The sequence below is a fragment of the Rissa tridactyla genome, chromosome 4 (genome assembly GCF_028500815.1).
Source record: "Rissa tridactyla isolate bRisTri1 chromosome 4, bRisTri1.patW.cur.20221130, whole genome shotgun sequence".
NCBI lineage: Eukaryota > Metazoa > Chordata > Aves > Charadriiformes > Laridae > Rissa > Rissa tridactyla.
Window position 1 is genome coordinate 8,877,563 of NC_071469.1, and position 26,540 is coordinate 8,904,102.

The 26,540-nt window shown below is 37.6% G+C and overlaps 2 protein-coding genes across 12 annotated transcripts in view; one reads left to right on the forward strand and one right to left on the reverse strand.

Annotated features, from left to right (window-relative positions):
- IMMP1L (inner mitochondrial membrane peptidase subunit 1) overlaps window positions 1–11,404 on the reverse strand; it is a 35,596-nt gene extending 24,192 nt beyond the window's left edge. The window contains exons 1-2 of one of the 5 annotated variants that reach the window (XM_054200210.1): window positions 11,260–11,404; window positions 4,736–4,848 (exon numbers count right to left, since the gene is read on the reverse strand). The gene's annotated coding sequence lies outside the window, so the exon portion shown is untranslated. Of the gene's footprint in view, window positions 1–4,600; window positions 4,716–4,735; window positions 4,849–10,482; window positions 11,220–11,259 lie in introns of those variants that run through there. The other 4 variants (XM_054200212.1, XM_054200211.1, XM_054200213.1 and 1 more) reach the window with 4 other exon arrangements.
- ELP4 (elongator acetyltransferase complex subunit 4) overlaps window positions 11,394–26,540 on the forward strand; it is a 157,696-nt gene continuing 142,549 nt past the window's right edge. For 4 of the 7 annotated variants that reach the window (XR_008466206.1, XM_054200204.1, XM_054200208.1 and 1 more), the window contains exons 1-2: window positions 11,395–11,603; window positions 17,720–17,755. Coding sequence is in view for 6 of the 7 variants with exons in the window: in XM_054200204.1 (XP_054056179.1) it covers window positions 11,438–11,603; window positions 17,720–17,755 (202 nt within the window). In the remaining variant the exon portion in view is untranslated. Of the gene's footprint in view, window positions 11,604–17,719; window positions 17,756–26,540 lie in introns of all 7 variants that reach the window. The other 3 variants (XM_054200207.1, XM_054200205.1, XM_054200206.1) reach the window with 2 other exon arrangements.

Sequence of the window (26,540 nt, forward strand, 5' to 3'; positions counted from 1 at the left end):
CAACCAGAGACTACCTACATAAGAATGAGCAATTTTTCCAAACAGATTTCAAGTAGTTCTCACTGGTTCTATTTACCTTTGGGAAGCAACTCCTAACAATCCCACAACCCTGTATAAAATGCTGTATTAATGGTCAGATGCATTCCAGGGCTTCTATCTTCCTCTGCAGCAAAGATACACTCATCTTTGCTGAACAGCGGAATCCAAATAGCTGAGCAAAGGCACGGTCGTACATGGCAAGTTTGCGCCTCTAAGGGATGCTGAAATATTCACTTAACAGTTTCCTGTAACAATGTCAAAGTTAGGACAAACGCCGAAGGTCTGACAGACAGCACAGCCACTTTCCTGGTGACTGAGAAAAATACACCATCTCTATGTGACACGGGTCAAATAACTATATTCTGAGCTATATGCATTTATCTTAATTTTTAAAAATTCACTTTGAGACATGTCAACATTTGAAATTAATTTTAATTAACTAAAACAAAGAGTTACAAGTAAAATTTTCACATTAGGCACTTAAAATCTGCGACCCTATAGAAATCAAATTTGTCCACAGCTCACACGTCCCCTGCACTTCCCAGTGCTGACACACCTTCTAGAAGTATGCAGCTATTTTTGGAAATACTACTCAAAGCAGTGAATAGAAGAGGGCTAAATAATTCCCCTACGTACTGACAAGTAAAAAGGTTGTTTACTTAAAATATTTGTCATTGCAAAGAGGATCGTTTGCTAGTAAAAAAAACAAACCCAACAAAAACGCCACAAACAAAACATCCTCCATGTAAAGCAAAGCAACCTATTTATGTACACCATCAGCAAGACTGTTTAGAAAGAAATACAAGCATCTTAATCTCATCCCCAGTTAGTCTCAGATCAGAATGCCAACACTGAAGGGTACTCCATACTGGTTTATGAACACAGAAATCACACAGTATGCAATTTTAACACAAATAGTAAATCAAAGCTATTATTAAATATTTGAAAAATATAAAAGCAAAAAACAAGACCAGTTTTAGCACTGTCAGAAAACATAACACTAACAAAGAATCAATACTTCCCAGTTATGAGCATCATCTTCTAATGAAATATCTTATGCATACTCTGCATTAAAAAATGTGTTAAAAAAACAGAAGAAACACAGTCAGACAAAAGTGAGCTCAGTATTTACATTTTAAAGTTACCTGAACAGAAGAAACATGCAAATCAAGTGCTTGTCACTTGTTATTCTACAAAAATTTTGGCAGCTTTCACAAATTGTTTTTTAGTTATGAACCTTTAAATACACATATGAATATGGATTCAACTACTTATTTTTTTCATAGCACAAACTATATTTCATGTTCGTTTATGCAGTAAAAATAAACTGTAACCAGTACTTTTTCTCATTGCTCAATAAAATGTTATTAATTATTTCTGAGCTGTTTTATGTATAAAACACAAGTTCTGTAAGTTCTTCTCCACTTACAGATACAAGTATTAAAAAAAGTTCCAAGCATCAATAGATGAGTGCAATGATATTCCGTCTAAGTTAATCCCCAGACATCCAAATCCATGAATAAAAATTCATCAGTTTTAAATACACTGAGCCTATTAAGCAAGAACAAAAGCATATGCACAAAAGAGCTTTTAATATATTTCAAAGCCCACAAGAGCCATGGTCTCATTAAAATTATAAATTACACAAACATGGAATAAAGATTCAAACTGCAGTGCAGCTAAGCAGATTACAGAAAACCCCGCGTTCCATATGATAACACACCATGGCCCTCCCAGATGGGGGCTTGGAACAAAAAAGGCCATCACTGCAGCTAGGGAAAACCTCCTTGTGATCTCTGGTTTCTGTTCAGCAGATGACAGCCAAATAATATGTTGATTATTCTGTTTGTGCTGCTAAGCTTGTAAGATGGAATAAAAGCGATATGATCTATTGTGAACTCAATGCTAATGTGTTGCTCCACTCATAAATAATATACTGAATTTATTCTGAAACTATCTTTTTATCTGAGTTCCAGGTTTTAAATGCATGAACTAAAATAAAAAGCCAGCATAAACCATTATTTAATTTAATGGTTTAAAGGAAAAGATACAGCTGACACAATAATAAGTGAGAAAACTGACTATTTAGTGAATCAAATAAGTAGAGGTGCCTTTCTCAAAATTAGCAAATGATTATATACTGAGATGCAGAGTACCTGCAAGATGCTGAGCACACTCCAGCCCCACAAACTGCATCATCGCTGATATCGCAGATTACCAAAAAGGGCCTATATGGCTTATTTTACCACAGATAACCACCCCAAATCCAAATTTCAAACGAGGACACAAGTACTCGTAAAACAGAAAGACAGTACAGAAACAACCTTTGTATAACTTCACTAATATCACTGAATTGCTTTCTTAAAAACTGTTTAAGTTTTTAATAAGCATTCAGATTTTATTTCATCTAAATTTACTAATTTGGCTTGGCCTTTCTTTCCTAATACACTGCCTTTTTAAAAGGAAAAACAGTGACTGTTCATACAGCTCCTTTTACAAATATCGTCTACATGCTGAGAAGACTGATGATCTTCCTACAAGTCAATGTTTGTGAATTTTAGATCTTTTATGCCAGAAATGTTAAAAATTCTATAACAAAATCACCGAGGCTTTGCAATAGCATGAGAACATCAAGACCAAACATGGCTTCACACTTCATGGACCAAGGGAAGCAGAGCTGATAAAGAGAAATGGTGGAAATGGGCAGCTCCAAGAGTGTGCAACGGCTTTCTCAGATACATAAAAATGTATTTAAAGGAGGCTCAATTACCTTTCTTCCTTTGAAAGGGACATAAAGACAGCTCTAATTCACAGAAATAATGAAAATGTGGAAACTGAAAAGATATTAGTACATGTAAGTCTTAAGACTAGAAATTCAGATAAATTACCTCCTCCAGGAGTCCCCCATCGCAATGAATAACACATATATATTAGTCACACAAAAACAAGATAGGGGACCTTGAAACAATTAGTGAAGCTCAGATATACACTAGCAACCACAACCTTACGTCTGTCCCATTTACAATCCAGTATTGTAAGAAATAAAATAATGCAAATAATACTATTGTATAACCTTAGTTCCAGCAGTTATTCTACAGTACTGTTATTTCTATGACCTTGATATTTCAGTTTCCCCTCAATCTGTTTCAGTTTCTACAATTTTAAATATTAAGTTATTCATCTTACATATGTAATCTCACACAAATACAAAATAGTACCTGGTGGAAAAAAAAATGGTAGCAGTCATGCAACTCAACTGCTTTCTTATGATAGATTTATATTTCCAAAACTTTTTTCATATTCTTATAAAATCCATATAGCGAAAAGGTTTCAACAATAAAATAACCTTACCAGCTACCGTCACAGCACTAAAATCCAAGCTAGCAAAAGCTAACTCAAGTCAACACAAACTTCAATGCATTAAAAACTTTGCTTGAGTAGATAGTAACTTGAGAATCACAAAGGTGATTCTCAAACACTGAGCACAAGGGAGCCAGCTTGCTTAAATAGCCCTGCTCCTAGATACACGTTCCTGAAATGGGATTTCAGCAAATACGGCAGTTTTGGCATGGAATTGGCAGGCTCAGCATAGGAGATGGAAGAAGCTGAATCCATTCAGATAAAGAATAATGAAAGTTTGCTAAAATACAGCTTGGCTACAAAAAAGCCAGTCAGTCAGTGTTTTCTGCTTTTTTTCCATCACAATATTTTTCCAAATTTGGAACAACCCAAGTTTTCTTAAGTAGCCAGCAGTGGAACTGGCTTTTTATATTTACCAGATTGCTTGCTTGTATTTTACCTAACTTTATAATTCACACTGAAAAATCTATTTTAATTCTTGCCTACTTGAAGCCCAAAATGCCTCTCTTCTTCATTACTTCTCAACGACCTATTATTTACCATTCTAAACAAGTTCTTACAACAGTCACATCTTTTGAAGAGCAAGAAAGACTTCTGTCTCTGTGCTCAGAAAAGGTATAGTTACACAGCTCTACAGAATTATTTACAGCAGCACATCTTGGTTCATCCCCCACTCTATGGACAGTCACGATGCTGTGGAACTAGACGGAAGCCCATCGAATACATCTGAGCGTTGAATCCATCTATGACTCCCCAGCATCTTGTCCTCAGTGAAGCCCGAGAGTTGTACGCTTCTGTGAAGCTGCTGACCGACATCACTACTTGGGAAAGCCAGAACTGGCGTCACTCTGAGCTGGGTGAGTAATTGCATCACGATTCACAGTGCTAAATAAATTAGTACATCTCTTTGTAACACACCTATATATATATATTTCAGTTCAAGCACTGCTCTTTTGTATGTCTTTGCCAGACTAAGGAATGGGTAGTTCATAAATCTAAGAAACAATGGGCAATAAAGGAGGAAAAGCTGCTCGTTAGAGGATACTAACACTTATCTGAAGTTACTCCCACACTGGCGGTGGCTGAATAACCAAGATGGCATTAACCTACTTGTCTGGAATATCTACGGAAGCCACCATGATCAGAATACATCATTGGCCAGCAGGCTGGAAAGCTGAGGTTACAAGTTCGTGACACTCACCAAGAAGTTACATCCTTACATGTAAGCACACTGGCAAAGATTTTCATCTTTGCAATCATCAAAGCGTTAAGATTTATTTTCAATTAGCTGTCAGTTCATTGTTCTACCCCAGAGCAGGAACTTTCTGAATCTCACCTAGCATGCCTGTCCTTACTGCAACAGATGCCAGATCCGGCTGTTGAAAGCTAATCCGAAAAACAACGTCAGCAATACAGATTCTAATCTTCAGCACAGTAGTCAGAAGTTACCTGCAAGCATAAGAATAGGTAACAATAACATTTCTTTTATATAAGAGGGTAGGTCAGACAGGTGGGTCTGTGCAATGAGAAGACGTATGACCCAGATTTTGTTCACTTCCAAATTCAGAAACTACTGCAGAAGTCACTTGTTGAAAACATTACTATTTGGTTTTGACACTAGCATCAGAAGAGAGGGAAAATTCTCCATTATGAAAACTCCTTAAAAATATTTCAGCAAGCAGACACGAGCTACAATTTTAACAGAATTCTGAAGGTGATTGTTTAAATCTTTTCTGGGTAGGCGTCAAGTGCTTTGCCAAACATTGCACAGGTTTCAGGTCCACAATACTGCAGACATGATGGACCAAAAATAGCTAAATCCAAAAAAAGAGCACTTTCTTTTTCTTGGTAAGGTAAGGAGCAAACATTGCCCATATTTCAGCACCTGCTGATACTGTGGATTTGTAATAGAAATAACATGGTTATTTGGAATAATGCCTTTGAAGACTTTGAAGACTAAAAGCCCTAACAACTTAGCAGAAAACATAACACTTGTTTGAAATCTAAAATGTGCCAATTCTTAACCTTTTTAATACCTCCATACCAGGAAAAAATGCTATAGTAAATATAAATTGATTTCAATGACACATATATTTTTACAGATATTCAGTGAATCTTAGGCTCTAAAAGCACAGGTAATACAAGATGTTTTGTACTTTTGCATAAACTGCACTAATATAAATTATATTTTAAAAAGTCATGGATATTAACCTTTCCTTTCCATAAATCATAATTACATACATTATTTACCTGCCTTTAGAAATTACTATTTAATGAAATATGTGCAATCAGATACAACTGGAAGACATAAATGAAGACCCAAAATATCAAAGCGTTTAAACTATGTTTTTCCAGTTGAAACACAAAGTTTACTCTTCACCTCTTCCACTGACATGCTGAAATGACAAACTTTTATCCTTCAAAGACAGACATTTGTATTCAACGTGAAATAGATTTGTGGATGTTAAGCATCTGAAAAGGCTAGAATCAATGTCCTTTTTTCTAGTTTTTCATCCTGAAGTAAGCTTATATGGCAATGGAACCCAGTATGGAAAACATTACAGAATATCAAAAGCCATAATACAAATAATACTCCTTTTCCAGTTGCTGGGTTGGTTTTTTTTCCCATTGCTTTTAGTCCTGTCTTACAAGTATTTTTAAATTAATATGACTTTTATTTAAAAAATAAGAATTCCTCTTTTTATGACAAACAGAAGGAAAATAATTTATGAAATATATCACTAATCTGTATGATGCTTATTAATACATTACATTCAATTTACAACTCATTTTCAATATTACTGTTCTGGAAGTTTCAGTAATATTATACTATACATTTTTATAAACTGAAGTTACAGAAACATTAAATAACTTTTTTATGATTTATTAAACTATTGTCTTCAACACATACCACTTTAACTCATGTCTCCTAATTTATTTACTTCTATTTTAAAAGAGCTGTTTAAATTTGACACAGGTTTAAATTTTTATTGCTGTTGTTCAGTATACCCAGAGGGATGCATTTAAGTAACACCCAGAGGCTTTCTGAAGAAAATCATATCATGTTTTATATAATATCATACAACTGGTATGTCTTAAACCCTCCCACTAATCCTCGCGTTTTCCACAGACTGATTGGATAAGTAGTCTTTAAGCTTTCTCATACTGAAAAAAAACCTCAGGTCTTTCGGTGTCAGAGCTTCCAGGATTAAACATTCTTTCCAGTTGTTGGCTCACGGCCCGAAGATCCCGCACTTTCAAACTTATCCCATTCTAGCTAGTTCAAAGATCAGGAAAATGAAGCCATCTTCTTTGCAGCCATAATCCATGACCCATGCTGTTAGATACTTAAGAACATCTCAAAAGCAAACTACCTTGTTTCAGCTCCCAGCAGGAGCTCAGCAGGGCACTGGATCACGTGACTGCGAGCCCTACCTAGTCAGGTGACTCAGCAGCTAATCTGATTTGGTGACTATAAAACTTTAATCAGTACAGTCTAATACCATCACATTCCAGAACTGATGAGGGAACCAGCTTGGCAATGTAACCGCAAACACTAATAAGATTATGAATTAGAACTGCCACTAGCATGCAGTTTTCTAGTTCTCTATCCCATGCATAAACCCAACAGAAAAATATTGCTGAAAACTGATCAGGCAGATATATGGTTTTGAAACAAAACGCACTGATGTGTTTTATTCCAAAATGGATAGCATTTTGCTCGTTGCCACAGAAGGACAAGAGCATACACTGAATCTTATAAGGCACGCTTAAAATGTAGCAAAAACATTCATTTGAAATCAATATAAAATATGTACATCAATAACATCATCTTGATGAGAAACCCTGCTCAAACAATACAGCCTCAGCTTGTGTTAACTGCAGATCCAAAGAGTTTACATCTGCAACTCATACGGGCTGCATGCATTAACCAAAGAAAAGAGGCAATGAATGACAGGTGTTTCCCTCTTATCAAGCACAAAATATCTAAAAAACACTTTAAGAAGTGCTCCTTTTTGGGGCGCATGAGGATTTTCACCAAATCCATAGGCTACAGCTTTTGGAAGAGGAATGACAAACATACTTGCAGATCAAATTCCAAGCATACCTTTTCCCAAATGTTTTGATTGCTCTCTCGCTCACCCATTGCATTCCCTCCAGTTTTTCCTTAGGGAATTGTCACCCAAAATCCTCTTAATCCATCTTAGAATCTGCATTTGGCATAGGCAAGTAGTTGAATTGGATCAGCAAGTTTACAAGAAATGGAAAATAGAGAGCTTGATTTCTTCATGCTAGGGTTAGGATTTGCAGTTAGAATTGACATAAACATTTGATCAGGTCTACATGAGCAGCAAGAAAGAAAAGTTAATTATTCTACAGTTTAAGACATCCCAATCTAGACATCAAGGTTTCAACTTGTCCATTTTACAATGAGATGAGTCAGTTGCCATAGCTTAGCTGACAAAAAATAACTTGCTAAGACATTTCCTGATCACTTGCAATCCTCTCCATGTTCTTTAGTTTCTCTGCATTTCAATTCCAATCTCTAGAGCAGGAATAATAGGACTTATCTATGTACTAATGTGTATTTGAGGATGAGGACTTTTTATACAGTAATATCTAGAATTCCTGCAGCCTTGCTTTCTGTCAGACAGCTCCTAGTGGGATCTTTTACAATGGCTGGAAATTCACATATTGGAAAGTGGACATGTGAACATAAGCCAGCCTTTGGTATCATTGAAAGAGAGTATAAAAGCTATTATTATTCCTGAAAATGAACCACCATTGACTTGAAAATACATAAATTTCCATAAAATTAGTTTCTTCTCTGTTTGTCTCAAATGAAGTGCAGGTAAAGCCAGATGTTGTTAGTAGTATTTTCATAAGCACGTATTCAGTTGTAAAGCTCTATTGTATTAAATAAATTTTTTTAAAAGATAAATCTTTGAAAAATAGCTTATTACCACCTGCTTTCTAAATCAGTAGGACTTTAACTGTACCCATCATCTTGAAATGTGACAGAGGAAAAACAAACATCACAAACAGAACTACTGCAATACTTTTAACGTTCAGTTCTTATACTGAAAAACTATTTCTACTTCTCCATATTTTTGTAGTATCTGAAACAGTCTCTCCTGTTGTAAAATATAATGTTAAGAGACAATTTCTTTATATTTCAAAGGATGCCAACTTAAAATTTATAACAAAAATGTCACTTTATTTAAAAATACATGAAGATCTGAAATAGCTGCAAGGTTCACAGTCAGCAAGAGGTGGAAGGTCCAACTGTCACCTCCCCACTGTGTGTATATGCCCTTCTCATTATTGCATCAACTCAGCAGTATGACACAAAATTAAACTATTAAGGAAGTCGATAGATAGTTCCAAGTCAGATTAGTGAGCTGAATCAGCTCAAGAAAGGATCTGACAAGAACTAGGGTTTGTGGGACTGGAAGCAGAGGAGGAAAAGAAAGTGAAACTTTCTCTTTTAGCAATGCTGACCTACTATAGCAGCTCAGGAGACAATGAGATTTCCAGTAAACTTGCACTTCATGCAAGAAATTCTAAAAATAGTAGGACTGCAGCACAAGTATTCCCACTTGCAAAGTACTTTCATTATGTGGCCTCAAAAATGAAAGAATTATTTAGCCTCTGGTTTTAATTGCTATGTAGCAAAATGAGGTAAGAAAAAGGAAAAAAGTATAGAAACCACTTGTCAGAGAAGTAGCAATGAGAAAAGCAAGAATAGAGAGCTCAGCCCTGGATGTGCATTTACACCTGTTCTGTACAGTTAGTGCGACCTATATAAATATATTTTATTAAAAAAAAACAAAACAAGTGAGGTAATACTTTGTCTCACTGGAGTAACAAAAGGAAGTGTACTGCTTGGAATGGGGAAAAAAAAAGATAATCACTGAGACAAGCGCATGCAGTATATAAAAGCACATATATATGGTTCTTTTTCTGATAGGTAAGTTGTGACTTATCAAAGATATCCTCATTGGATTACAAACATTCTATTAAAAACTTCTCCAATAGATACACTACAATTTTAATAGTGTTACACACAATTGCAAGCACTTATATCTGAAATATAGGTATCTGGACTCCAGAATGACAATACAGTAAGAAAACAGCTGATGTGATGTTTTAAAACTGGAGAACTATTAGTAAGTTTCAGCCTCCTCATTCAAATGATACAGAACCAACACTGACAATAATGGATTCTGAGCTCTTAACAGGTGTGAATTATGCTTTACACCTTTATTTTGTTAAGGCCTTTCCTATCCCAGATATTCACAAATCATTAGTCAGATCCTACAGAAATGACATTTATTAGGTATATTTTTCTTGACATGTTTTTAAACATGTCCTTTGATTTTTTTTTCCTCTAAATACAAATACTTCTAATTTTCACTGAACAATATACACTTGAAATTAGATATTTATTATCCAATATTTCAGTTTAGCAGCAAATATAAATCACTAAGACCATCTCTTGATACTCATGATAAAGATCTCAAACTGTCCATTCCTTAACATGTAAAGAACCTTGGCCAGCAGGAAAATGAATGCAACTTCTCCAGCAAGAAAGACATAATACTGAAACTTCATGCTCCTGAGTTTGAATTTGATATGAAGGAAAAGCTTTGGGCTTCAGGACTGTTAAAGTATTGCTGCTCTTTTGTGATGTTCACATTTAATACAAGGATTGTTTTTTCATTTATTAAAAAAAACAGGCTCAACAGCCACAGGTGTTCAAAAACTATGGTTTATAGCAATAACAAAAATCATTCTTGAAATTAAAGACTGAGTGAGGAATTATAACGTTAGAACCTCATGCTATGTGCAAATGTCTTCAAATAGCTTGTGATGCACCTGAAACACCAATTGATTAAAAACAAATGCACAAGTACTTGCAATAGTGGCTCATAGGGATTTTTCTTAAATTCAGAGTACTATATCATGAAGTGCTGATTTACAAAGCAAGCATACTAAAATTTTTCATGAAGTTAAAAAGCATTTTAATGTCTTTGTATAAAACAAGAACAGAAAATGAAGTAACAGATTCAGGTATCTCACCAATTTTTACATACAATCAGTGTAGGGCAGTTGTTTGCTGACATATACAAGGCCACAAGCTACTACCTGTAAATTGATAACACAGACTAAAGAACATGCCAATCTTCTAAAATACACAAAATAACTTTCTATGCTATTAGCAGCTGATTCAACAATAAGTGCTAATGAAGGACAGAAGTTACATTGCTCACAGAAAGCAGCTTTTTCTGCTATAGCTTTTGGTTTATGGCAAGATCCAGAGCCATCATATTGATGCAAGATCTTGCTTCCAAGTGAGAGGTCTCAAATCATACATTTATTACAGACCCATGGCTATTTACAAACAAGGGAGGGACTCCAGGCATACTTATATACTACGTTACATACAGTTACCTAAATACCGTTAAAAAAACGGGACACTTTACAAATACTTTTTCCTTCCAGGCTCGCACACCAGAAAAGCGTTTTTTTGAAGAGGGCGATGCCGGCAGCGCGGCACAGAGAGCGCCGAGGTAACTCGGGGCCAGGCGAGCCTCCCCCTTCACGACTCTCCGCCTCCCTGACACCTAGGGGATCCCAAAGGCCCCGGGAGAAGGAAGGCGTGGGGGGGATGTCCCCGGGGTGTCCTCTCCGCAGCGCGGCCGAGTCACTGGCACCGCACTACCCGCTCCGGCCCTGCGCCAGGGTGGGACGAGACGCGGCCACCTCCTCCCGCTACCGGCCCCGCCTCAGCTCCCGGGGGCCCCGCCGAGACGGCGCCCCGCGCCCTCCGGCCCGCTACAGCCCCGCCGCACTCACCTGCCTGCTCGCTACCGGGCGCCTCAGCACTTCCCCCGCCCCTTCAGCCCGGGACGTGCAAAGAACGCCGTCTCCCATTGGATAGCGCGTTTCGCATGCCACTCTCCCATTGGTGGAGAGGAAAGGGCTCGATTCTTCCCGGCGGCCCCTGGCTCCTGTCAACCCACGGGCGGCCGAGATGGCGGCGGCGGCTGGCGGGGCAGCGCGGGGCCGCGGGGTCACCAGCTTCCAGCGGAAAGCCGCGGCCGGCAGCCGCCTGGCCGCTGTGGTGGGCACCCGGCCTTCCGTTCGGCACGGGCAGCTGCTGCTCTCCAGCGGGCTCCCCTCCCTGGACTGTGTGCTAGGTTGGTGGGGAGCGGGACCTGGGGCATCCCCCACCCTCCCGGCGGCCCTCTCCTTTGCCGGGCCCTGCCTGTCATTTACCTTCCGTAACCCGCAGCTACTCCCGCAGGCTTTTCCTCCCTCCCCGCAGTTCCCGGCGTTGGGGGGAGGATGGGGGCGGGGGGAGGGAAGAGGAAGGGGAAAAGCAGGATCCGATTCCCGCCCTGAGCGCCCCCGGCCCCTGTGAGGCGGCCTGAGGTGCGCCTGCTTCATGGCCCGTTTGCGGGGGCGGGGGGAAGATTGCCGTTTACCGTTCATTTAAACCCGTTTAAGCATCCTTTCTGGAGTGGATAGCTACTCTGTAAATTTCCTTGGTAACACGTTCCTGTCATATTTCAAACTGTCACAGTAAGCGGGCTGAAGTTTTTCAGTTTTGGAAAACATGTTTTCTGAGTTGACCCGTCGTTGAATGTGGTGTAGTTCTGGTTCTTCAGTATGGCAATTTTTAGGATGTGTTTGACCATAAGACTGGACTGTGTCTTTTCTGTCTTGCTCACCAATGCTACATCATTTAAATGCCCCGTTTAGATAAGTTACACTGCTATGACACTGTCTTACTGTCTGTGAATCTGCTTTTGCATGCTGTCAGTGTCAAGATGCTAAATAGTTCCTTGGACCGATCCATTGTGCAGCCTGGTCTAGTGGGAGGTGTCCCTGCCCATGGCAGGGGGTTGGAACTAGGTGATCTTTAAGGTCCCTTCCAACCCAGACTTTTCTATGATTCTGTGACCTTTGCTATGTTATAATCTGTGGCATGAACTAGCACCGTTTACTTGGATTGGAATCTAATTTGCTTTGCAGGTATAAACAGCATGCACTTTATCTGTATGCACCAGGGCTGAATGATCCTTTTATTCTAAATACTGATACAGTTGCAGTACATTTTCAGTGTACATAGATGGGACTACTTTTAGGTGAGGAAGGGTTGACTTTATCTTTGTTCAGTCATCCTTGAAGGAGTACATGGAATATAGGAATATACCACTTTTCTTTCTAAGGATATTCTATATGAGTAATGATATATATAAAAGTTGTATCCATTTTATAAAGAAGTTTTTGCAGCCTGTGTATCTTAAGGAGAATCACACTTCTGTATCTTTCAGATGTGTGTGTGTGTGCCTGTTTGGTAGGGAACACCTGCACTTTCATCAGGGATTGGCATCCTTGTGGAGAAAGATACCCCTCCTTAAGAAAGAAGTATTTCATTAAGTGAGTGTAATATGTGAAACCCTTTGAGGGTGACAGAGCACTGGAACAGGCTGCCCAGGGAGGTTGTGGAGTCCCCTTCTCTGGAGATTTTCAAGACCCGCCTGGATGCAGTCCTGAGTAATGTGCTCTGGGCAATCCTGCTCTAGCAGGGGAGTTGGACTAGATGATCTCTAGAGGTCCCTTCCAACTCTGAAGTTTCTGTGATTCTGTGATTTACTTGCATAAATATAGGATTTGCATTGGATATTTCAGTTCTTCTTCATATTCCCTTTTTATACGCAGTGGATTTTGTACAGCATGATTCAGAAGATGTTGACAGCTCCCATGGTGGCAGTCTCCTAAATGTTCGGGCACTTGCTAACATAATTAGTGGTTTGTTATGGAAACTGAGGGCATTTCTTCCAGTAAAGCCAGGTGAGTAATTTCCTGGCTTTACTAAGTTTTACACTTGCACATCAAGAAAGTTCTTCAACCCTAGGAATAGCAACTTTTGAAAATACTTCTACAATGCTTTTTGGGTGGTGGCATCTTCGAAAAACTGGAAAACTCTCTATTCCTATGTTAAATCTTTGATAATCTCCTAGTCCTTAAATCACCGTTTTCTGGAGGATGAGTACGTAAGCCAAACATGATGTAGTATAATAAAATTCCCATTGATTCCAGCTATTAGGCATTGTTGGAGACAGACCACACAGCTAGGTGGACCTGTACAGAATCTTTGGTTTTGGAGGCTGGGGAGGGACCTCAGGAATTCATCTACTGCAGCCTTAAAGCAGGCTCAGCACTGAATTCAGAGTAGTTGCTCAAGTTGGCTTGAAAATCTGCAATGGCAGAGATTTCACAGCCTCTCTGGACACCCTGTTCCAATGCTTAATCATTTTCACAGGGAATTTTCTTTTTCCTTATACCCACTTGGAACTTTCCTGTTTCCATTTATGCCAGTTGTTTCTTTCCCTCACACTATGCACCTCAGCAGAAAGCTCACCTGTCTTCTCAGTAGCCTCTCTTAGGTACCAGCAGGCTGCTCATAGGTTTTCTTCTCATCTCCAAGTTAAACAAGCCCCATCCCTTCAGCCACTCCTCTTGGGTCACTTGCCCCATCTCAGTGCCCCTCTGCTGGACTCACTTGAGTTTATCTTTACTTCTTTCTTGTACTGAGGGGCCCAAAACTGGACGTTGTGTTCCATATGGGATCTAATGAGTGCTGAGTAAAGGGGAGCCGTCACATCCCTTGACCAGACTGAGCTTCTGTTGGCGCAGCCCACTGTGCTGGTGACCGTAGAAGTATTGTACTTGGTCTCCTTCGTGTTCTTTTTGGGCGTGTGTGGAAATGCTTCATAAATGTCTTGCAGAATGCTCTTTATGTATTCTTAAAGAACACTGTTAACTTTTTTTCTTTCATCTTGCCCACTAGCAGTTAAGTAATTGACTGTACAAAATATAGTATTTTATTGTCACCAGGGACTGAGGACAAACCTTTTTGTATAAATTACCAATGGAAGTTACTATAAACTGTTTTAGTCTGGTATTTTTCATAGACATATTTTTTAATGGTTGCCAGGCATAGTCTTCTAGCTCTCACACTTTGGGCTTGATTTGGAGTTCGCCTTGTCCAGAAGCTGCAACAATAGCTACAGTATTATTAGCCAGACATGAAGATACGGTTTATGAATAACTGTAAATAAGGGAAACTATGGTGTTATAAGACAGAGGTCTCATTAGAAACTTCTGGAGGAAAAGGCAGAGGATATGTGGAGGAACTTCTTTTACCCTACAGCTGCTGGCTGATTTTTTACATTATTGTTGCTAGCTAGCTCTTCCTTAATAAATGCATTTCCTTTCAAAAAGAAGTGGTAGATAAGTGCTGGATTTCAAATGCTATGTTAGGATTAAGGTGCTTTTGAGATTTCCAGGCTTTATATTCAAGTTTACTTTCAAGTTTTATAGACCTTATATGCCTGATTTGTGCTGAAGCAGTTCTCTGTAATGAGCTGTAACTATTGTGTAAAATAGCCGTCACATGCTTGGTATTGGATGTTTTGTTTCAAGCTGCTTGAAAAAGGTCACAGATTTGCTTTGAAAACAATGGTGACACTTCTGAACTTGTAAAGTTTGTTGTGTTTCTGTCCCTAAGGTCTTAAATCTCATTGCTGTAGGTAGCAATGCAGAAAGTTCCGAGTCTTGCTTCCTTGTTTACATGTAGTACCGCCTTAGATACTGGCAAAAAAAATAGCAAAATAAGAAAGAATTCAAGTTCATGGCAGTTTTCTTAGGAAAATTGAAGATTTTACCTCTTCTTTTTGACTGTATCAGTGTTCCTGCTACTTTTTCCTGTTGTCTGTTCTTTGCTTAATTTACTATTATTGTTGCTCATTGTAATATGAATATGTAACCATGGTGACTGCAATAGCTTTACATTCCATCTAATAGAATACACTTGTTCAAACTGTTCACTACAGCTGATAATGTAAAGCCAATCCTCTGACCTGAGTTTGCCTTTAGGAACCAGGGTATGTGCACATATGTTACAACTCTGGCTTGTAGAAAGAGAAAGTAGAATTGATGATCTGAAAATATAGCTTGTGAGAATTTTGACTGCACTGATGTACTGTTTGACAAACAAATTCTCTCTTGTGCAAGCAATTTAAAAGCAGAAGATACATTACTTCTGTGGTGGCTACAAGTAAGCTTTTTATAACCAAGATTCTAAGTCCTTATTGCCATGAGGTAATACGTTTCTTATGTCAGTTTTGATCACCTTTTGTATTTCAAGCTATGATTTGGTAAAATCTCATCATTTGGAACTATTTTTTTCTACATGCTGTATAGAACATGTGCTAGTTTTAAACAACTGATGTTATTAACGTGTGTTCTGTCTCCCTGAACAATTGAATGCAGTGAATATTGGAAGCATACTTTGTATCAACCATCTGTATGACTGCCGATTTTGGTCTTTTTTTCTCCTTTTCCCTGTAGTGCATTTTTTGGGTTCATTTCCATTTATCTCCTGAAAAAATAAAATGAAACAAAAAATGGTGGATGAGAACATGGGGATTTCATGAGTGGTTCTAACTTTCCAATAAACAGTACTTACAGTTGTTTGGGTTTTTTTTAATATCTACTAAACATTTTGATTACTTGGTAAGCTTGCTGTAAATATTAAGACGTTTGTATATCCTGACTCAGGAGCATAGTTTAAAAAATCTGTGATATGTTAAACTACAACTATGAAATTAGTATCTGACTAAACACTTGCACTGTGATGTACTGCTCAAATTGTGGTACATCATGATGAAATGATTCTCTTGTGGTTTTAATTCAGGTGTTAGTATGCAGCAACATTAGCACTTTTGGGCCTATGGGAGATAATTTGCTTTTTTTCTTCCTTTTGGGTATATATCAGCATTACAGGTGCTACAGACATTCGTAGTCTCCCACTAGCAGAGCTAAAGATTAAGAAGTTGATCCAATCCCTATTGGAATCAATTGCAAGTGAAGTTTAATGAGCTCTTAAATTGATAGACTGAATTATTCTGTTCACTGAAGTATGTTTATATAGCCCAGAATTGACTTCTTGTATTAAGAGCTTTGGATATTGTGCTGATGTGATTTGGTTTGCCCCTAACTTGCTTTTGAAACAGTATGTAATTGCAGAAGACATACTGTGGTTTCCTTCATGCAAAACACTACAATAGGCTAGGTACAAATGGCCATCTGAACACTTCCAGGAATTTTGAGCTTTCCTGTCACAGTCTTATATGATTGGTCAGCAAAATATTTGTAGTCTTATTTCAAGTTATTCCTCTGTTTTCAGTCTTGGAATACAGATTATACAACAGTTTACTCTTCACCTAAAATAAAATATGAATTCTTTCACCATTTTTGTTAAAATTCCTTCTTGGGACAACCATTTAAATCGCTGTTACATAATGATGCTGTCTCTTCGAGAAGGAAATAAAGCAGTTAGGATGGGAGTTCGTAGATTATTTTTTTCTGGTCCTCCACACTGTTGAGATCAATGGGATAAGAATCTATGTATTCAAACATATTGGGAGTATTCTATTCTGTCCATTATTCATTCAGTCATCTGTGATTGGAACATAAGTATTGATCGTAATTGTTTAAGCAAAAAGACAGAAAAATAATAGTGGCCATTTGTAAATCTGTCAAAATGTATTTTTATTTTTGAACAAATATTTCAATCAACTGCATTCATAGAGTCGTTTTTATGTCCAAGACATACTATAAAAGACTATAATAGGTGGGGTTTTTTTCAGATGTGTGTTATGATGTTTATGATCTGTCAGTCCAGGTTTCATTGGGTGAAAGCCTACCTGCCTTATTGTCACGTCTTTTTTCAGTAATAAGGTAAAAAACAGTGGAGCCAGGATTTTGTGCGATTGACTTGCATGGGAATTTAGTAGCCTCTTAGTACGTCACTGTATATACATGGTTCTTGGTACAAAAGAATGTCACTTTGTAGTGATTAGTACGGGTTTAATTTGGAGAATGTTTACTCACTTGAGTCATCCAAGTAAAAATGCACTGGCTCAGACCATACATCATTATTGTAGTACTTGAGCATAGTTGCATAGAGCTCTGCAGGATCTTTTTACCACAATGATGATAGTACAGTATATTGTGAAAGTAATTGTAATGTGTAGTATATAATTACATGTAATGTATAATTATTTCATAATAGAGAATTGTAGGAAGTATTGCAAAGGTAATTAAAATGTTGTTCACTTTTATATTTTTAAATTCCCTGTTATCACCTTTCTTTGACTTATAAACTAAGAAAACTTAATTGTTCTCTAACATAGTATTAAAATGTAGTCTTACTTTCTTCTTTTTTTTTTTTTGTTTCCAGGTGGAGGCGTAGCTGTTGGAACCCTTCTTCTTATTGGTTAGTATAGAATATATAGATACTTAAAGCCATATTCTGATGTCTTTTGCTCAGTTTAATGTATTTATCAAACCTGTCTTTGCATTGTTTTTTATACTCAGACTTTCAGTAAGTACAGCTTTCAGGCCCCTTCACTTTGGATAGCCTTCAGAGTGGACTGTTGTCTATTTCAGAAATTACAGGAGGTGGATCAAAACCTTACTTTTAGACAGGTTTGAGCCCCCCAGAAGAATACCACAGAATTCTGTTTGAAAGCAGGGTGTTTAGCAAATTTCAGGACTTTTTAGGAAAATTTTCGTATTATTTAAGATTTTCTGAACTACTTGATTTCCCACAAGATTCAGACTGTTAATCATCACAAATTTTTATTTTTTTTTAATTTGTCTTTCTGAGGAAGATGTGAAATACAGAATCTTTTAATCTTTTGGTTGCCAGAATCAACTAAGAGAAAGCTGATGGAAGCCTGCTTACTGTCAGGATGTGGATGAGGGCACACTGAGGTGATTAAATAGGTTACAACAGAATTCCCTTTGCAGGCTACATCAAAACTGTCTGTGTAGGCTGTACTATGTCTCCACTGCAGCTGAGATTTCCAGCTTTCCTTTCTATTCGAAGTGTAGCAAAGGGGAAGAGGACTGTTGTACGCATACATCTTGTCTTTGTATGCCCAGGATACATACTGGATACATACTTTATTGCCAAGAAATGTTTCCCAGGTCCCTCAGTTTAAGCATAGCAGCCAAAACCACAATTGCAAGGGAAGACTAACTTCTTGCAAGTTAGTCTTGTAAGTGCTTACAGTTTCAGTGCACAAGTAAAGACAATCATTGATGCAGAAGAGAAGTTGAAGGAGATACCATCTGATTTGTCACATCAGTTCATTAATCTGGGGCTTCTAAGGATACAAAACTACTTCAAAATGAGATAAGGGCTGAATGGTAACAGAAATGTGATTTATTTTTTTTTTAAAATGTTTATCAAACTAATTGTTCTCATGAGAAACTTTCAAGCTTGTTAATTTCCTAGCAAAAAGAATAGATATTTCAAGAAAAAAAAATGAAAGATCATTAGAGAAACACTTGTAGTTATGTGGACAACATCTGCATCTGTAATCTGTGTTCATATTTTAAATAGAATACCAATTTAAATACTACTTTTTGCTACCAGGTTACTGGAGCAGAGAACTAGGTACCTAGGTACAACAGATGTAGCTCTTAGCTTTTCAGTCACTGCAATTTCTCTTAACTACTGGAGTCTAGAAAGTTGTGTGATTGTTTTCTCCCACTGAATAAGAGGTAAAGTACCTCAATTTCCTTATTTGTAGAAGATTCATGAAAACATAAATAATATTGCAAAGCTACTTGAGATACAACAAGCAATGTTTGAGTGCCTACCTAAAAGCAAAAATCCTGCATTAAAGCCTGAAAACTGAATTTATTATTTTAAGTTAAAGCAGTGGATTATAGGAAAACAACTGTCAATAGATTTGAAATTGGTAGGTAAAATCTGGAACATAAAAGTAAAAATGATGCTATTACGGATAAAAATGCCAGTTTCTCATAGCAGAAGATTGAAAGTGTAGTAAGGCACCATTTTGGCTAAATCCTGAGGTTTTGAATCCATCACGGGTTGATAAGGATCAGATAAGCAAAATTGTAAAATGGGAATGTAGAGACAAAAATCTGAAAAACTCAGGTATAGAATAAGATACAACTAGCATGAATTATCAAGAGTAATACAGATTTTTCTTAAGTATCACAATAGTTACGAGAAGCCCAAGAGAGGACTGTTTGGTTACTTGACAAAGTGGAAAAGCAACTCAAAGTCGACATTGAGAAAGGGTAAAACGGTAAACATTTTTGTATTTATCTTTACCCAGTAGGAACACTGAAATCTCATGACTATCATAATTGAGAACAGTGACTAGATTTCAGCTTTGCCTAGGGAAAAAGCAGACTAGTATATGCCTAGGTGATTTCCGTGGTTTCAAATAGATTGTGTCTGCAGAGTATTTTAAGAGCTTGCTGATGAAGTGTTAGGACCGTTAGTGTTTATGAGAACTGGTGGAGGACAGTGAAGGAAAGAAGGAACTGGAAGATTAGAAAATACAAATAAAGTTTATTTTCGAATGCTGTTGGAAGAGTCCCTGAATTGCAGGCCTTGAACTATAGTTCAGAAGAATGTTGAACAATCTTTTTGTACGAGGTAAGGAACTTGTGGATAGAGCATAAGCAAGACATGCCATTTATCCTCACTTTAGTAATGCTTCTGACACTATTTCAAATTGCATTCTCAGAATCAAAGCTAGGAACCATACTCTGTGTTCATTTCTAATATGCATTCTTGCTGTTTATGATGCAAACTAGCTTCACAACTTAAGAGATTGCCATTGCATCCTTCCCATCATAGCCTTCTTGATGCTCTGAAGTAGGCTTTTTACTTACAGAATCATAGAATCGCCTAGGTTGGAAGGGACCTTTCAGATCATCTAGTCCAACCATCAACCTAACTCTGACAAAACCCACCACTAAACCATATCTCTAAGCACTATGTCTACCCATCTTTTAAATGCCTCCAGGGATGGTGCCTCAACCACTTCCCTGGGCAGCCTGTTCCAATGCTTAATAACCCTTTCAGTGTAAAAATTTTTCCTAATATCCAGTCTAAACCTCCCCTGGTGCAACTTGAGGCCGTTTCCTCTTGTCCTATTGCCTGTTACCTGGGAGAAGAGACCGTCCCCCACCTCTCTACAACCTCCTTTCAGGTAGTTGCAGAGAGCGATAAGGTCTCCCCTCAGCCTCCTTTTCTCCAGGCTGAACAACCCCAGCTCCCTCAGCCCTCCTCATAAGACTTGTTCTCCAGACCCCTCACCAGCTTCATTGCCCTTCTCTGGACACAATCCAGCACCTCAATGTCTTTTTTGTGGTGAGGCACCCAAAACTGGACACAGTACTCGAGGTGGGGCCTCACCAGTGCCGAGTACAGGGGGATGATCACTTCTCTAGTCCTACTTACCACACTGTTCCTGATGCAGGCCAGGATTGCTGTTGGCCTGCTACTTCCAAGAAGTTTAGTCTCCTGATCACTTGAAAGTATTTATAGTCATATTGTTTTGAATTCATTGGCATGAAATTTATGCAAAGACAAAAAACATCGTGTCTCTGGTGACAGGCACCAGCAAGTGCTGTTCACAGTGTGGCTTTTTCAGCCTAAGAAAGATTTAATCAGTAATTTTCAGTCATTTTCTGAAAGGGATGAGAACGGTGTGGTCCTAATATTTTATCTGTGTTTACTTTCACTGTGGAATGACAAACATCCCTTGGGACACCGGTCTGCATTTGTATCTAGAATTTTGGTTAAAATATTTTAAATTGTTATAATATCTGGAATTAGTCTTAACACTAAAGCACCTAACAGTGAGATTTGGGGACAACTTACTTGAAATCTGTTTTAGCCGCTGTTGGGATTACATCATGTTATCTTCTATTGGCTTATGTGAACCTGTAGTAGAGGCTGAACAGCATTTTCTGTTTGCCAGTGAGCAAGGCAATTGCTCATATTATGGCTTATTGTTACTTTAAGACTAGTTTTTATTTCTACATTTTATCCATCATTAGAGACAGGTGTTGCTGTCCCACTGAATCTTAGAAAATAACTGACATTACCTAATTCCATATAGGCCACTATCTGTGTAATGGCTACCACTTAAGTTCAGATTTTTTGAGAAAACTGAATTGACACAGCAGTTCGCTGTTGCTGAAGGAAGTTGTCCAAATCCTTCTCCCCGTTCTTGGCTGTGCAGTCTTGTTCCTTGAGCTGGCACTAGTGCTTTTCAACTCTCAGCTCTCCAACGGGACAGAAAACTCACCCAGTTAAAGTGTGGAGGCTTTCCTGTCTGTTTATCAGCTCACTGATATGCGAGATGAGTACCAGACCCAGCACAAGGGAAAGGACTGCACAGTGAGGACTAGGAGAGAAAATAGATGGCTTTTTTCAAGGCAGAAAGTGCCAGTTAAGCTTAATTTTCTCGTGAAATTTCACCCAAATTTCTGTGAATTCAGGAAAAATGATAGAAGCTTTACCTCTTACTGCTTTCAATTAAGATCTTACTTTTCTCACTCAGTTTGAGAAGAGCTGCAATCTTGCTATGGACAAAGGAAGAAGAAAAAAAAAAATCTAGAACCTATCATATTTTACACAGATCAGAGATTATGAAACTAGTTTACTTTCTAGATTAGGTTCTGGGTTATGAAACTAGATTAGTTGTGTTTTGTCTTCCCATTACAATATTCACTGCCCTTTCCAGTAGGTGAAGTGGGTGGCATCAAATGAACCTACTAGTTGGAAAATTTATATTAAAAGAAAGTTATTCTTCAGACAGTATGCAATTAAGTGGTGGAATATTTTACCATAGGGTGTTGTGGGTGTAAAAAAAAAAATGTGGTCTTGGTAGGAAACTGGGCAGCTTGATGGGTGAGAAAGGCATTTGCATTACTAGTTTAGTGGATACCAAGTTTGGCGAAGGAAGTCCATGAGCTACAAATGGTGGGAGGCTGAGCAAGTGCTTGGGTGAAGCATCACATGTGCTTTTTTAGTTCTTATTACCTCTTCCTAAATATCTATATTTGGCTGCAGTTGAGCATAGAGTTAGCTATCCATTTGACCTGACCTTAATGGCACCAGATGAAGCGAGTACAAAGGCAGTGAGCTTTGTGTTCTAGTGAAAGAGATGGCAAGACTCAGTGATTTGAAAATGATAGGATTTTTACCTGAATTTTTTTTCCCCTCCTCTGAGTGCATAGCTGGCAATACTCAGTGGTGGGTTTTAATTTACTTATCCCCTATGTTGGTTGGTTGTTTGTGATATGATACTAAATTTAGCTTCACAGAAACACGGAAGAGAATCTCTTTTAGATTTGAAAGCTATTTTTCCCAAATAAGACTTGCCATATATTATTTTGAAACATATAATTATATACAAAAGGTCTTAAAGTAAGAACTATATTTATTCATGACTCATTAAAAGTTTTTAGACTAATTTTTAAAGTTGGTGCAGGTAGAATTGTAACTGCATTGTTAGAATATCTTGTCAGTATACAAAAAAATTCTGTCATGAGATTAGTCTAGGCAAGCTTAGTATTATAAAGGATTGAAGCTGTCAGTGATAAACCTCCTAGGAAGATCTTTCTGTGTTGTACTCCAAGTGTTATAAAAAGGTTAAATTCTTCCCCCTTCCTTCAACATTCTCTAAGGCAAGAATAAATTGCATTACTTTTAGCTTAGCTTCCTTTGCAAATTAAATGCTCATCTTCATTATTTGACACATTATCTGGTTAATTTAACCAAATAATAGTACATTCAGGGTATTAAAATATTTATTTTAATTGTTGTGTTCTGAAGATGTAGTAATGGCACAGGTTACTTGGTAAGACTGGAAAACAGTTTTTGTAATACAAGTGCACAATTTTTTTAAACTTGATTTGTTGTAAAGAGCATCATGATTTTCAGTTGAACTTAATTCTATAATATATTCTTTTGATGGTGTTTTATTTATATGAGAATTAGGGAGTTGAAGCATGTGGTAGTCTCATGCAAAATCCTACCTACTAGAGGAACTTGAAACTTCCTTGGTTTTGTTCATGTATCAAGAATGTTTTGGATTGTAACTAGTATTTTAATTTCAAAAGATCTTACTGTACTGGGTTTATAAGAAGTAGTCAAACAAGCATTCTGACTCTGTGTGAAATGAAATTTGAACACTATCAAAACAGCTTGTTCTGTATGAATGTGAGACCACTTGTTTGGTGTTTCATCTCAAACTGTTCCAGAAGATTAGCTTTCTAGAAGAATCTCCCCTTTCAAAACAAATAGCGTAGCTGTTGAGTAAGCACACTTCTTTCTCCCCTCCCCTCTCCAGCGTACATCAACCTGTTGTATGTCTGTTTCACCAGCCTCAGGAAGAGTTTCCATGAGGATGGTCTTTTGGTTTTTAAATATAAGCCTTAACACATTCTGCATAGTGACTTACAGCACACTCAGATGGTCTGTCCTGGGTACCCTGTCAGAACATAGTCTTACATACCTTTAAGATGCTCTAGTTTTGACAAGGTCATTGACGGCTAAATGTTTAAAGATTATCAGTAGGAGGGTTTTTGTTGGCAGCTGAGGTCAATTATTAAAAGTTAAAGTTGTCTGGTTAAAAGCAGGTCTATACTTGTACATTCTAAGCCTTGAAGCAGTTTCAGCTATTTTAATTAGCTACTATTATTTTTGCTAGACATGCAATTTAACCTGACTGCTAAGAGCTCTCTTCACTTGTCAATATAATTGAATTTATCATCTTTTTAAAGTTGAAAAAGATAATCTCCGGAGAGGTACAAAACAGTGATTTGCTAAATATAATTCTACAAAACACAAGTTACCAGAATTCACCTTCCTGAAGTATGGCCAAATGCCAAATACTGTAACTTACATGTTTGACAACTCCATTTTGGCATGTGCTAATTAAATGCAAGTGACACAGAGTATATCCCCTCAAGCTTAGTAAATGTGGACATTAGTAAAGTATCTTTTAAATGGAATTTCAGATTATTAAAATAATCGCATCTTATAACCTGCAGCAATTCAGAGAGATCTTTCATAGCTACAGAAAGACACACCTTAGGTCACAGTACCGTACAGTTGAACTATCTGGTGAAAAAATGATCAATACTGATAGACTATGACAGGCTTTTGGCAGCTTTAGGGCAACCTGTCTAGACTTTGTACAGAGGGAAAAAACCCAACCTATCTGTACATTACATTGTTGCAGTCTTATTTTTTTCCTCATAAAACTCTCATCACTTTAAGCAATTGTACTACAAATTATCTCTGGAGATTTTCAAAGACCTTCATGCCCTTTAATATACTAATGCTTAAAAGTGAGCTATAAGTATGATCTGTACATATTTGTTATCTTAGGGTGGATTTTGTTCCTGATGTTTTGTTCCTCTTCAAGTCATAGTGCTTATTCTCCATCCCTCCCTTGGAAAATGAATACTTCTCTGCGGGGGAAGCTGTTACGGCTAGAGACTTTTTCTTAAAGCTACACGTTTACATGTCAATTTCCATAATTAGATGAAATTTTTGTCCTTGATTTTTATATAAATTATATGTTTATAGGGCCTCACTCATGTACGCTCTCTTCTGTGCTCTAGCTAAATTCCAGCACCTTAAAATTTTGTATCTAATTCCATCACCCACTGATTTCACCTTCACACACAAAGGTTTTGAGGGTGTCTCTTACGTGTTCAGTAGCCTCTACAGTCTAGGGGTGAAAAGAGCCATAAATAGGAATTGGTCTTTATCCTTAGTTTTCAACATGGGTGTATGTTGGAATTCATTGCGCTGATACTGACAATACTGCTTTGTCTTCATGACTATTTTAGCTGTGAAAGCATGCTGTTGTAGAAAAAGACCAATGGATAATGACCACAATAAACTATTTTATTTATGTCCTTATCTGTAGGATCAGAAGAGGTTTTGTCCTGGAGACAATATGCATAACTTCTAGGTAAATAATCTCTTTTCCATGTATAGTTTTACACTTCACTAGTTACTCACCTGCTACTTAGCTGTAGAACACCCTTTGTTCATGAAGAATCAGAGAAAGCTGTGGACTGTTGTGTGACTTGCAGTGAGTGGACCCAGAAAACAGTGCAGCTGCAAGAGTCTTATTTGTTTATGTGCCTTATTAGCTAGCAGTAAAGTTCACAATGAAGGCTGCTGATGGACAGCTCTTTAGTATGGAGGCTAAGAATAAAGATTTGGGCCAGGCTTGTCTTAAGTATCTTGGCCGACTAAAATGCACTTAAGCGTTAGTTCCTACGCACGTAGAATGGAGGTAGTTCTTTTGGGTGTGGATGTAATTCGGAAAAATAAAGATGACAGTTGAGAATTTATCCTAGCCATCAGCATAGTAAGTCCAAGTGTTATCAGGAAACTAATATACTTCAAAGTATTTAATTCAATTTGTCAATGAAGGTAATCTGTGAGCTACTGAAGTACCTGTGCTAAATGATTTGTTTGTTTATTTACAAGAAGAAAGCCGTACTCCTATGGTTTTGAATGGTAACGTAACTATTGAAGCCGGGGTACAATGGATGCTATCAGAAAAGCCCCATATGGGTGCACTTTAGATCTTTTGAATACCACAAAAGTTTAGTGACCTAGAAATGAATCAATAAAAAGCCATCCTCTATGTGACAAATTGAAGAACTGAGGGATTCTTAGAGATGCATTGACTTTAACAATTCAGGATACACTGTTTGTAAAGGCTTTCTGAGACACATTTAATCCTTAGAGTACTGTAGCAGACTATGAGGTGTTTTATATTTAGATCACTCTCCAATAGTTCATTTCCTATTTTAACTGTAAGATTACTGTTACAAAAATCAATGTAAGAAGACTAAAGGAAATGCTGGTGCTAAAATGATGTGTCCTTACACTGAATGTAAATGTTTTTAACTTGTTGAATTGAAAATTCCTTCTTGCTTTGCAAAATGTGTTTTGTAAGGGTATGGCAGTGTAAGAACCTTTTTAGTCCCGTTATATTACAAATCAGTCTTTATCACTTAACAAAATGAGTTACAGTCTTGGATCAGTGTCTTGGATCGGTCATTAAAAGGGTTTATATCCCTGTTCCCTGTTGCTTCCCTTCTATAGTTTTTTCTAACATTTCAGCATTTCGAATAAAATTTGGGTAAAAATTCTTTGTGTCTGCTACAGCCTTATTTCCTCTTACTTT